The 13,735-nt window shown below is 30.5% G+C and overlaps 2 protein-coding genes across 3 annotated transcripts; both read left to right on the top strand.

Annotated features, from left to right (window-relative positions):
* Positions 1 to 731: 731 nt before the first annotated feature.
* LOC106767109 (GATA transcription factor 21) lies at positions 732 to 5,574 on the top strand. 2 transcript variants are annotated; one of them, XM_014651940.2, is made up of 3 exons: positions 732 to 754; positions 4,320 to 4,691; positions 4,911 to 5,574. In XM_014651940.2, the coding sequence occupies exons 2-3, from the start codon at positions 4,341 to 4,343 to the stop codon at positions 5,253 to 5,255; spliced, it is 696 nt and encodes a 231-aa protein (XP_014507426.1). In that variant the 5' UTR covers positions 732 to 754; positions 4,320 to 4,340; the 3' UTR covers positions 5,256 to 5,574. The 2 variants fall into 2 exon arrangements, with proteins under 2 accessions (XP_014507426.1, XP_014507425.1); XM_014651939.2 differs by lacking the exon at positions 732 to 754 and adding an exon at positions 3,759 to 4,193.
* A 3,131-nt stretch (positions 5,575 to 8,705) lies between these two features.
* Positions 8,706 to 11,542, top strand: LOC106767647. The gene is made up of 2 exons (XM_014652578.2): positions 8,706 to 9,052; positions 10,738 to 11,542. Exons 1-2 carry the CDS (start codon positions 8,947 to 8,949, stop codon positions 11,070 to 11,072), a joined length of 441 nt encoding a protein of 146 aa, XP_014508064.1. The 5' UTR covers positions 8,706 to 8,946; the 3' UTR covers positions 11,073 to 11,542.
* Positions 11,543 to 13,735: the final 2,193 nt, after the last annotated feature.

Below are 13,735 nucleotides of genomic sequence, written 5' to 3'. Positions count from 1 at the left end.
TTTACAACCCCCATACGTAGCCTACTTCCTCATCGTACATATTACAATCTTATTATTCTTCATTTTACACAAAACTCTTGTGTTCAACCTTCATTATGCATGCAGGCCTCAATTTCCATCTCTCTCTCTCTTGGATATTTTTCTCCTTCCTTTTTCTACTTCTTCAATACAACCCTCGATTAGGGTTTTACTTCAAATGTTTTAAGAGCAATATTAATCATGAAAAAATAATTCACTAAAGGTCTCTATTTTTTTTTTTTTCAATCTCACATGATGTATATGACAACAATATTTACATTAGCATCAATTAGGGAAAAATATCTTTTTTTTTGAAACCACAAATACTTGTCACAACGAGAATCGTGGTTAAGTTAGATAGATTATTGTAAGTTGCAAAATTTTTTTATTCAATGTTTAACGGAGTGGCTTACTCAAAATTTTAAACTCAAAGTTTAGTATAAATATTAACTCATGAAAAAAAAAAGACTATTTATTTGTAGGAACTATAAGATTGATCTAGTGATAAAAGTTGGAAAAAAGAGTTTGAAAGGTTGTCAGTTTAATTTCCTAATAACATTTGGAAGATAAGTTGATTTAAAGGATTTTGAAAAAAAGAAGAGAGAGGTTAATTGTGTGTTTAATTCTTCCACTAAAAAACTAACTATATATATATATATATATATATATATATATATATATATATATATATATANACTCCTGGGAACCAACAAAACACTTATCAGGTCATGAAGAGGTGAGACATACTTGTACTAATTCAGATTCATATATATATATATATATATATATTGCAAGTCAGAAATTAATGTATAACTTAGCTTTTACTTATTTAATGATTTTATTTGAATAATATAGTATTTGTTAAATTTAATAATTAAAATATCAATTTATTAAAAGAATGAATTTTAACTGTAAAGATTAAAAAAATATATTTTAGAATTGATATTTATTGATATTCGATTATTTTAATATTAAAAATATTTAATATAAATAATTTTATTATAAATAAGTTTTATTATTTTAAAACATATTATCTTTTTATAAAAAATTATTTTTTTATAATTTTTTAACTTTTCTTCTAAGAATTGTTTTTTGCTATTCGTCTATTTCAATATTTGAAATTGTTTGACTGATTATCATTACAAACTCTTCAAGTTGGACCCATAAGTTCTCTAAGTTAGTTTTTTACCCATTTTCTCTCGGTTTAATTTGTCTTGTTGTTACATGTAGTCATTCTTTTGGTTACATGTATCTTTAAGTTATCAATGTGAGTTTTTGTCAATTAGTGATCATAAGAATAATATGTTATGATTATGATAGCTCTTATCATGTTTTTATGTGTATATAGAACATCATATGGAGTTACAAAGTTTTTGTAGTTTTAAAGTTGTTTGAGTTTAATCACATATAAGGAAAACTAATTGTATTATCTCTAAATTACAATAATTGGATTATTGTAATGTGATTTGTCTGATTGAATGGTGATATAATTCTAAATAAAGAATATGCAAATATTTAAGGATTAAAATAATTAAGAACATAAAATTGAAAATTTTAAATAAAATAAAGAAACTTAGATAAAGGAAAAAACACCACAAACTAAGGTTTGATAAGCCTAAGAAAGATCGTCACAAGAATTAGGAAATTCTTGACAAGATTACAAAATGCAGAAAAAACTCAATAGAAATAACCTTGTAATTATTTTTTTTGGAAAAAGTCTTCTACTCTATTCTAAATTCCAAAAAGTTTAAAAAATATAAACTAAGGTTTTGCTTCATTTGTTTGTAAATAAAAGAAAATTACAATCCTTAAATTCTAATAAAAAATAATATATATATATATATATATATATATATATATATATATATATATAAACTATTTATTTGTGTAATAAATATTTAAGAAATCAGTTTAAAAATATTTTAATTTCTATATGACTGCGTCTTTGTTAGACATTGTTAGATTTTTTTACAGTTTTAAATCTGACAATTTTAACTGTTCTTTTTTAATACATATACCATAACGCTAAAGATTAAAAATATTGTTTTCTATATTTTGAAACTCTAATTTATTAATTGTTTTCAATTTTTTATATTATGATATATTTTATTTAGGTAAATAACCTTAAATTATTAAAACTCAACTCTGCTACAAAATTTTCTTCTTACATTAGTATTTCTTAACTCAAATATTACTTACTTTAAAGCTATTCTCTAAAAAAAATAGTTTGTTGACCTACATTAAAGGACTGATAAATGAACCTTTTGAGTTAGAAAAGAATGTAAGTAGATTTTTTAAAGAGATTTCGCTTGAATGAAAAGTAGCCTAGATAAAAGTCTTCAAGTGTGTTTTCCTACTAGGTCATCAGCTCGTGATATTTTAAGGAATCCTAAGTGCGTCAGTGTGTGAATGATTTTTCACCATTTACTTAGATTGGTTAAAACTTTGACTTGTGATCTGTATGAAGAGAAGGAAGCATTTATACTTTGAACAGTGATGAGCATGGTCTGATGCCACAGTTGATGATTTGTGTTGTCTATAGGAAAGAAAAGGGAGACGGCGCTAGACAGAGAGTGAGGAGATTAGAGACTTGAAATGGGAGTGGTGCCTCCCAAAAAATATTCTCATTGTGTGTTGGGTTCTGTCCATTTGCCTGCACCAGCATTCAATGCTTTTTGGCAATGCACATGCAAAGAGGTGTTTCACTTCTCATGCATCATCTTTCTTTCTTTCTTTCTTTCTTTCTTTCACCTTGTTCCAGCTCCAATCAAGAAAAAAATAGAGGCTCAAGGTTACTATATCTAAACCAATAGGGCTCCTTTCTTATTGGTAAAAACTTTCTGCAGATAAGGTTCTGTCATACCTATGGGGTCACCTTATGTAGCATTTCACACACTCCATTTTTTTTGTCTCTTTAACTTTGTCTCTTTAGGTGTCATCAAGTCACGTGAACTTCTTATAGCGATGGTTTTAATTTCTTACCGCCCTTCTAAGTTTAATCCTTCCTATAGGTTTTGCAATAATAAAAAAAGTTACTTTTAGCTGTGTATCATTACAAATTAACAAATCTTGTTATTTAGAATTATCTAGTAATGTCTCCTAATGAAATGTATATCGGAAAACCTAGCCAGGAGTAAAATTTTCATATATCATGTGTTTTTAATATTCTTATTTTTGATTGTGTAATCTCAGTTCATTCATTAACTCGACAAACTGCAGTAATAATTGTGTCATGGAATCCAATGAGTGTGTGTCAATTTGCAACACCCATAAATTTGTGAGAAGGACTTAGGTTTGATTTAATTTATAAATGTTTTTGAAAGGAGTGGTTAAGTTTCAATAAAGAGTATTCACATGTTAAACTCAAAGGCTTGAAGCTTATAAAAATATCTCATTCTCACTCGAAGATCAAGACTAGATATAATGGATGCATTAAGCAAAATTATATCATTAAAACAGTAAAAGTATATATTTGGAAAATTAGGTTAAATTTGCGGAACAAAAACGAGAAATTGTTATTTTCTACTGATTGTGACAACTTAATGAGTCAACCATAAGTATACCAAGATTAGTTTATGAATCAGTGGAGTTAAAATAATAATATAAAATAAGATGCAAATACTTAATTGAATTGTATCCATTTAATTTAGTATTACAAAAGAAAACAAAAAATGTGGTGAACAATAAAAGATCATATGGTATACATTCAAGTAGTATGTGATGATGTAAACTTATCCTGTGGTTTCCGTTCTTTATAAGAGTAGCGCTAGGAACTGTTCGCCATTTCCTTTCTCTCTATCTTCTCTCTCTCTCTCTAAACCGTCTTCCACCTTTGTATTGGACAAAAGGAAAACCGTTTCAGTTTGCAGATTGCGCTGATCCCTTTCTCTTTCTCTCTCTCTCTCTCTCTCCCTTGGATTTCTTTGTGGCTTGGTTTGTCGTGTGTGCCTGTTTTTATGTGAGCTTCCAACATGATTCCAGCCTATCGCCACTCTTCTGTGATTCCTTTGGATCTTAATGAAGATCAAAACCATGAGCTCTTCATTCCCACTCATCATGCTTACCCTTCTTTTTCTTATCTATCTTCACCATATCCCGTCCTCTTCAACCCTCCAGATCAAGAAGATGGATCACACTCCTGGGAACCAACAAAACACTTATCAGGTCATGAAGAGGTGAGACATACTTGTACTAATTCAGATTCATATATATATATATATATATATATTTATAATCTTTATGATCACTATGATATTCTATTATATCTTCTTGCTAATTTTGATGATGCCATCTTTATCTAGGCTGAGAAGATTAACCCTACCATGGGATCATGGGATCACTCGGTGGCACAAAGTGAGCTCAAGGTGACAGTATGCAAGCAGAAAGAGAGGAGTGAAGATCACGTAGCAGCTGCTGAGGATGGTTCGGTGAAGTTGATGCCTTCAAAGATGAGAATGATGCAGAAGATGATGGGGCCCGATCAAACTGGTGCATATATAGAAGACAGCACTGTGCATAAGTTTGAAGATGAGAAGCAACCATTATCACCGCTTGGAACTGATAACAGCAGCAGCAACAACTGTTCAAACCACAGTAACAACACTGTTAGGGTTTGTGCTGATTGCCATACCACTAAGACCCCTCTTTGGAGGAGTGGACCAAGAGGCCCCAAGGTACACCTTATCTTAAAACACAAATCCCAATATTGGATCCGTACTTAACTATTTTCGAACTAAATATCACTACCCTTTTTATCAATTTTTAGTTTAATCACACCAGTACCCAACTAATCTTCCAGCTCTTTACTTTTAAGCATTTTCTACTCAATAAGTAGAATTAACTAGAATATTGCTATATATTATGTTGAAATTAAATTAAATTTTTTGTGACAGTCACTATGCAACGCCTGTGGAATTCGACAGAGGAAGGCGAGACGAGCCATGGCAGCTGCAGCATCGGGAAATGGAACAGTGATTTTGAAAACTGAGAAGTCTGTGAAGGGAAACAAGTTGCAGAAGAAAGAGAAGAAGGTAAGAACTCAGGTTGCACCACAGATGAAAAAGAAGCGCAAGCATGGAGTTGGAGCAAAGCCATCTCAAAGCAGAAACAAGTTTGGGTTTGAGGATTTGACATTACGCCTAAGAAAGAGCTTGGCTATGCATCAAGTTTTCCCTCAGGACGAGAAGGAGGCTGCGATCCTTCTCATGGCTTTATCTTATGGCCTTGTTCAGGGATGAATTTCAACGGTTAATTTTCATGGCTTCATTTCAGAACGTTAATTAGGTTTCTTGTAGCTGTTTATGACTGGCTAGTTTTTTATTATTGTGTGAGATCAATGGTCTGAGTTATATGTGCGAGAAGGGGATGTAATGTAATGCAGTAAGTTAGTTAGGAAATGGGAGGGATAATAAAGTTACATGGTTGTGGGCGATCTTATGTACTTTGTCATATAATGTTTGGTTTGAGCAAGTTGACGACCAAAAAGTGTGGGTCTCTTCTTGATGTATGTCTCATTTTATCTCAAAAAATTGAATAAAATTTACAAGGGTTTTTATATATTGCGATGAACAGTGTGAGATCAGTTTATTTAATGAATTGGAATAGTTCAATAAGTGTTTAGAGAGAAATTAAGAAGATGTGGGAACTTGGATATATACGAGGTTCGAGATGAGAAAGCAACCGAACTACTTTATTTCTTTGCTTCCCACGTTGGTTAGGGTCCTTTATAGAGGCTTTTCCCACGGTTCACTTAAAAAGCTATTAATTATTCCACATTGACCTGACGGGGTTCTCAATCATGATAGTGATAATTCATGTCTGGGATGCAGCTTTTTGTGTCCTGGAGACCTGTGGGTTGTGCTCTTGATTTGGACTTTGTCTGCTTCAAAAAGCTTTTAACTTATGAGGAGCCTGCCTTCACTCTTCATATACCATGCAAGGAAGAGTGGTGTAAGTGGTCGATAGAATGCATAAGAAAAGATTTTTTTATTATTATATATTGAAGAGAAAAAGATTACACAGTTCAAAGAGAATAATCAAGATGGTTATATACAAGTTGTTGTGAGGAAAAGAGAACTCAATTGACCTAACTAAGGGTAAAAAAAAACTAAAAAACAAGGGAAGAGTATATATATATATATATTTCTGTCACCCTCATTAGTTCTAATAACATAAGGAATAGAATAATTTGATTGGTGGAAGGAACATGAAGAATTTTGATGAGACTATAAATAATGTTTTGTCATGTGGCGTGGTAATCAATTTTTATGTGTTTTATTTTCATATAGAATGAAAGGTTATTTGCAATGTAGATCATAAAGTTATTGTCACAAAAGACAAAATAAGGGGTCCCTGAACAGATGATGAAGTTATGTATCTCACAAGTTAGAGATTTGTATTTAGCTTCAGAAGAGGATGATCTGGACACAATAGTTTGCTTCTTTGACTTCTAGGCAACAAGGGTTGTCCAAATAGAAACACAAAACTCGAAGATTGAATGTCTTACGATGACTAAGTTGCTCAAGTTGAGTTAGAGTATGTATAAACTCTAAGGGAATTGTCAGCAGCATATAAAAGGCCTGGCTAAGTTGTTGCAATATCGAGCCTTGTGTTAGTAAGGTATATTAATCTCCCGAGCGATATGAAAAAGGATTAGGAGAATGTATATTGTATCAATATGTATATTATTTTTAAGTTACTTTATTTACATTTAAATTTAACTCATATTTTTTATTATAAATATAATATTTTATGTATATATTCAACACAAAAGAAAATTAGTGCATACATAGTTTTTTTTACTATATTGAACATGGTATCAGAGTCATTGTTATAATTTATCCTAACGAGATTTTTTTTTTTGTTAGACATTTTGTTCCACCCGGACGCATTAGACTGTTGTCGGACCACCCATTAATATTTAATCTCACGCTCATACTTTAGCTTGAGGGGAGTGTGTTGAAAATCCTACATCGACGGATGATAAGATCAATTTATAGTATATAAGTAGGTGCAAACCTCACCTTATAAGTTGGTTGTGTATGTTAAGTTAAGAAAAAATAAAATAACTAAGAGAAATACGATAATGATATAGTGTAAATTAAATAGTTCACTGACATAAAATTATGAACAATATTATTCCTAATATGAAATTTAAATTTAAATTTTTAAAATTTAGGAAACAATGAATAGTGGAATACTGAAATTATTTGGAGTAAGAGTAAAATTGTCTGAGACTTCCTAAACACCTTAATAGCATAAAAAAGTAATTTATTTTCTTAACCTTTTCTTTTTTAAGGGCTGGATTAGGAAATGAATTTGAGTGAGTAAAAAAAAATAAGAAAAAAATAATAAAAAGTCAAGATTGTTTTGATTAAGAAAAAGTGAATTCACGTAAATTTTATTGATGCCATAAAATAAATTTTATTGTATATTTATATATTTACAAATAATTTATAAAATGTTTTTTTTTTAAAAATAATTTAATGTAAAAAAGAATTTTAAAAATTTTAAGTTAAAATCAAATTTAAGCTAAAATACAAAATTATTATAAAATTTTAATTAATAAAATAACTATTTTTTACAATAAAAGTATATTGAAATAAATTATCAAAATTTAAATAATTTATTTTATTTATTATTTTAATATATTTGTTTTAATTATTTATTTGTTTTAATATAAATGTATATTAGTATATATATTTTTTTGGATTTCTCAAAACTGTATTTCCATAATTGATTATTGAATATGATTACAATTGATTATGGGCAGTTTTAAAAACTTTCTTCACATATTATAGAAAGTTACAGAAAAGAAAAACTTTTACCTTGTTTTTCTTTTATTTGATCTTTTTTAGCTAAATAAAGCACTTCTATACTCATAAATTAATGCATTAAATTAAGATTAATCATTTCATATTCATTCATTACAAATTTGTTGATGTCCTAATTTTAAATAAAAATAAAATCACTAACACAAGCAAAAGCGAAACAATTTACCTTTATCTCTAATTTTAGCAAATAGAGTGTGTTCTCCAAGGAATAGTTTTAATAGGAAAGAGTTTTCTTTAATTTTGTGCATTTTTTGATCACTTTCATCTTGATATAACTCAGTGATTGTTGAATGGAAAGGAACATGAATTTTGAGTTGCTACAATGTCTAAAATGTCTAAGAATTTTGTATAGTCAATCCTATTTTTGGGAGTAGTTTACTACAGTTAATGTTTATATTGCTTACATATACTCTCTTACATGCTTTAAATAAAAAACTTTATTTTAACATCGTAAAAAAAAAAATTACATATAATTATATTAAAAAATGGTTTGTATTAATTTTATGGTTTAAACTCTTTTTTGTCCCTAAGTTAAGTTCTGATGGTCAGTTTAGTCTTCGTTCTTAAAAATATCAACTTTTAATTTCTATTATATGAAAAATGTATCAAATCAGTCATATTCATTAACAAATCACAAATTTTTCATTAAGTGATTTGTTGTTCATTAAGTGCTGTCATGAAGACTGATTTGATACATTTTTTATATCATAGGAACTAAAGGTTAACATTTTTAAAAGTAGACTAAACTGAACATAAGAACTTAACTTAGAAAAAAAAAATTTAAACCTAATTTTATCTTAGAGGAACAGTGATAATAACGTGTTTTTCCTCTGTCTTCCCATAGATTCTGTTAAGATTGGGAATGGGAAGGGTTTACGATCGGGCCGTGTGATGACCCATTTTGTGTAAGAGAATGGGCCCTAAATAAAACGTGAAAATCCAAGTTGACTTGATGCTGGGAAAAGTTGACAAGAGAAGAGACAAAGGAAAATGGCGTTGCAATGACTCGTGATGTGTGAAGATGGAGAACGTGAACATCTGAGGTTTGTTGTGTAGCAGATCAGAGTGCAGAGTGATCATCATTCTGTTTGAAGAAATGACAATGGGTGAGACTCCCCCACCTGCACCTCCAACTGGGTTGCTTATGAAGCGCTGCAAGTTCATTTGGCGCCTTTTGCTGCTCTCTAACCTTGCTCTTGGAGGTCTCTTTATGTCTCTTTCTCCATCCATTATTATGCTTCATTCCTTCATTTATTTATTACCAATACTCGCTTTTTGCTTCTTATTTTTGTCGTCGGTTACATTGTCCTCTTCAGTGTTTGCCTTTCAGGTGTTCGACACATTGCTTAAGAAGATTGACTTGCTTTTTTTTTTTTTCTTTTTTTTCTTTCGAACAAGATTCCTTCATGCCTTGGGCACTTGAACTTCCACCTGCACGTGCTTCACTTCCTTGAATTCTATGCTTTTTTTATACTCGAAAGGGAAAGTTTTTTCACCCGTAATAGTCTTACCTGATCAAGCAGAACTATTTACAGTGGAGGATTTTGTGTTCTTTAGCAACAAAAAAAAAGTCCACAGGAACGTTTAGGGTATTAAATAACATTGAATCAGTAAGAAAGACATCTTTGATTGAGGTGTTTTTGTCGACTGGCTTGATTGCTATAGATATCAATTTAAGTATGTTCATGTGGAGGTGACGGCATTCATGATAAACTACTTTACTATGCTGAAAAATTTATGTATTTTTACTTTGGTTTATCATAATTTTGTTCTCATTGGTTATAATGGATGTCTTTACTGGGAAATGCTACTGATTGTCTTTGGTGTTATCACTGATTTTAAGGTGTGAATGTATTGCGGGGATTTTTTTCTTTTTGTATTTGAATGGCATTTAAGAAAGGAGCGCCTTAAATCCAAAATTAGAATCTATTTGGGTGTTTTGGGCAGCATTGGAGGGAGGGTTTAAGGGCAATAATTGGCGCATCTTAATGGTTATCATTGCTGGTGGCTTTTGGATTTTAATCACTTTTTTTGGTAAATGAACGCTTTTATTACGTAACTGCATGTTGTGACGGGAGAACTGGTACTTTTTGGATTTGTGTAACATGATTTTTCTGTTAGTTCAGTACAACTTGCTCAGAAAGCATGTAAAATTAGGATCACGGTGGTTCAGGTTGTAAGACGTATGTCTAAAAATGAGTGGTACTGGTCTCTTTTTCTCTTTTCGTTTCTTGGTTACATTGATGGAAATGTGAGAAAATGACAGTTTAGTGATTGATACCTTTTATTTTTTAAATAGCACCTTCGTATTTTGCAGTTTGATGAAATTTCTATGGTCAATAATTCTTCCATACTAAGCCATTGGCCACTTGAGTTATGTCAATTACAAAGTTAAGGCATACATGTCATTACTAATTATTTATTCCCTTGATGAAATATTTAATGTATTTAGGACATTCTTTTCAATAAGACTGTTTTTATAATTTAAAAGGTATGATAAGTAAATAATCAGTTTGAGATATAGTGTTCATGGCTATTCTTATATTTGTCACTTGATGTTGCATTATCGGTAAAAAATCGCTTGTGTTTGATATTAAGAAGAAAAAAAATCAGATGTATACCTTAGCATTAGGAATTTAACTCCTTTAAAGGATAAAGTGTTATAATTTAATTTTAGTTTTTATTAAATATATTTTTATTTTACCAAAAGTTTAAACTGTTGGTTTTCTAGTCAACAAGTGTAATTGGGCTTTATCCTCTAAAGTGCATTCTCCCAATTTAGTAGAGTCGAATCCTAGCATGCGCCTGTTGGCTTTCAGTTAGAGGATCATTTAAAATATACTGATCAGTATTTGTTTCTTTTCTTTTCCATGACATTTGATTGCAGCTTTTCTATTTGCAAGTGCAAAACGAAGAGATTCAGTGGAGATTACTAGAAGAACAGCACAAAAATCTCACAAGGGAAAGGCTAGTGTTGAAGTTCCTCCTGAACCCGTCACAAGTTCATTTGATTTAAATTACGATGATTTCATTTTGCCTGTCACGACACCTGAGCAAATGCGGCCTCCTATCCCTGAAGAACTACAACGTGAAATTTTCCAGTGGATGCTGGAAGAGAAAAGAAAACTGGAACCTAAGAACCCTGTAGAGAAAAAACAAATTGATGAAGAAAAGGCCATTCTTAAGCAGTTCCTGCGAGCAAAGTCAATACCAAAGTTTTAACTTTCTCTCTCGTGCTCTAACATCACATCACTGACTGATTAAATAGTTTCAATGCAACTGATAGGCGTGTGAATTTGACAGACTCTTCTCTTCCCAATTCCATTTTTTTGGTGGATAGAAATGAGCTAAGAGCATTACATTAGTTTTAGAAAAACAGGTATCCTGTCAAACTGAACCTAAGGGAAGTCATGTAGCATGGCAGCTGGGCAGTTGATATGGGATAACTGTATCTTTCGTCTCGCTTACATCAAACAAAGGATATTATGCAAGAATATTATTGAATTGATACATCAACGAATATCATTGAAAAATGGGAACTGTTATACCCTACTACCGGATATCTACTTGTCAATTGTATTCCTTCTCTTAAATGTGATATCTCTAATGGTTATGATATTGACCTGTATGAAAGGGCTACATGCCAGTTATTACTCTAATGAATAAATTCTGCGAAATGTGTGGGACGAAAATGGTATATGCAAAAGAGGACAGAAGAGATGATAGTGATTTTAGCAGCAGATTGTGACTATACATACGGCCTTGTTCTCCATTTAAGTTGCTTTTGCGCCAAACTTGTCACATAAAAATGGTAAATCACTGATATCCTTCAAGTGGGACTGTGTGCATAATCAATTGAGTGTGTGTCGTTTTGGGATCTACTTGTTCAGGTGGCCACAATGGTCTCCAAATGCATTGCTGCCACTTCGGTTTATAGCCAGCCGTTGATGATGCATGTTCTCAGTGCTGAATCAGTGATCAATTTTTTATATAACAATTAATTTTATGGTCGACACTTGCAGTTGTTAACTGAGCATGAAATGCTTTTAGAGATATCGTATTGAAAATAAATACGCATGCTTATGGCAGCATGACACCTTCATGGTAGCTGACGATGATGGAATTAATTGGTGCCTCTTGACCTGGCCATTGGCTTCATGAATGTTGGATTTGGCCAAAAGTAAGTGAAGGACTTTTTCCTTCTATATGTAGCAATTTGGCTGAAAATCCGAACTTTTAAGTCACTGTTTAACCAATAGTAAACAGGACTTTGCATTATGCTAGTTTTTGCTTGAGCCCTCATCCAAAACGGAAATCTGGAGAAGAGGGTTTGTCTCATTTTGCTCAGTTTTGGCCACCATATGCAGTTCTTGTCTTATTGAATTTTCTCTTTACAGTGCCTGGACCATATTGATCTTACGTACTAATTGTCATGTAGCAGTAATTCAAATATCAAAGCCTGTCAGTCACCACATGGTTTTTCTTCTGTTCACACATTATTCCAATAATACATGGATCTTTTGAATTTACCCCTACTTTCCCCATTGCATGACCATAAAATGTTAATTGTAACACAATTAATGTGCTACATTCGTTCGAGATTTCCAAAGGAAACAAGAAATTAAAACCAATGACAAAAGACACATTCTTTGTAAGTTTAACTTGGAATTGTACCAGAATTCACTAGGATTGGTCTAATGATGGAAGATTAGAATGGTATGTATCAAGTAATAGGTTCTAACTTTGGGCAATTAAACTATTGCACACTAAAAAACCTGATTATTCCTTTTTTTTTTTTTTGTTGAGATGTCTGATTATCACAATCTAGAATGAAGAAAAATGTGAATGACAAGTAGCTTAAAATTAAAATTATGTAATTTATTTTATAAAAGCAAAATCGCTACAATTTTATGATAATGAAATTTTCTATACTGAAATTCTAATTAAAAAGGCACATATCTCAACAGTTAGTTAAATCTTGTAAAAACCGGAAAAGAATGTTACGAAAATTTATAAAATTGTTTTTGTTCTTTTTACCTTTTTATGATAATATCTAAGAATGGATTAATTAAGAGATGTTGATTTATTTATCTTTTACTCATGTTTAAACTGTGGTATGAGGTCTTTTAAGATGTGTGGAAAAAAAAGTGCTTATGTTAAAAAAATTAATTATGATATATTAAAAAAAGTGTTAGGAACTTATTTAAGAGGTATCTGAAAATTATCTGTTTGTTCATATATTCATGAATTAAATTTGATAATGATATTTTGACAATATTTTAACATCATCTGTCATTTTGTGATTAGTCTAAAACTATTTCACAATTAATAATAATAATAATAATTATAAATATCAATATGGACCAAAGAATGATACGTGAATGGTGTTAAAATATTATAAAAAAAATGTTTTCAAAGTATGTTATCCTAAATTTAAAATACATAGTTAGTGTTTTCCTCACCTCCATTAAGAAATTAGATTATCTGTTCAACGGTGGCACTGATAAGTCGGTGCATGTAAAATTGCCTCGTTCACACAACCAACTTCAAATATATCACTCTAAGAAATGCTATAGTGATGGAACCGTCTAATGTAAAACTATCTGAATGACCTTCGTTTGCAAACGAAATAAATATTAGACCCGTAAAAATGTATATAATAATTTATATTTGAAGTTAACTAATTATCCTAAAAAGTAAATCTAATCCAATATTATCAGTAAAATGAGTTATATATATATATATATATATATATATATATATATATATTATAATTTAATTATATTTTTATTCAATATAAAGTTCAAAAAAATATTTTATTCAAATAAATAATTTTCTTTACTGTTCTAGAATTTTTTAAGATGCATTTTGGAATGAACATTCCA

The sequence above is a fragment of the Vigna radiata genome, chromosome 7 (genome assembly GCF_000741045.1).
Source record: "Vigna radiata var. radiata cultivar VC1973A chromosome 7, Vradiata_ver6, whole genome shotgun sequence".
In the NCBI taxonomy this organism is placed as follows: domain Eukaryota; kingdom Viridiplantae; phylum Streptophyta; class Magnoliopsida; order Fabales; family Fabaceae; genus Vigna; species Vigna radiata.
The sequence above is the reverse complement of the archived record's forward strand: the minus strand, read 5'-3'. Positions and strand labels throughout refer to the sequence as shown.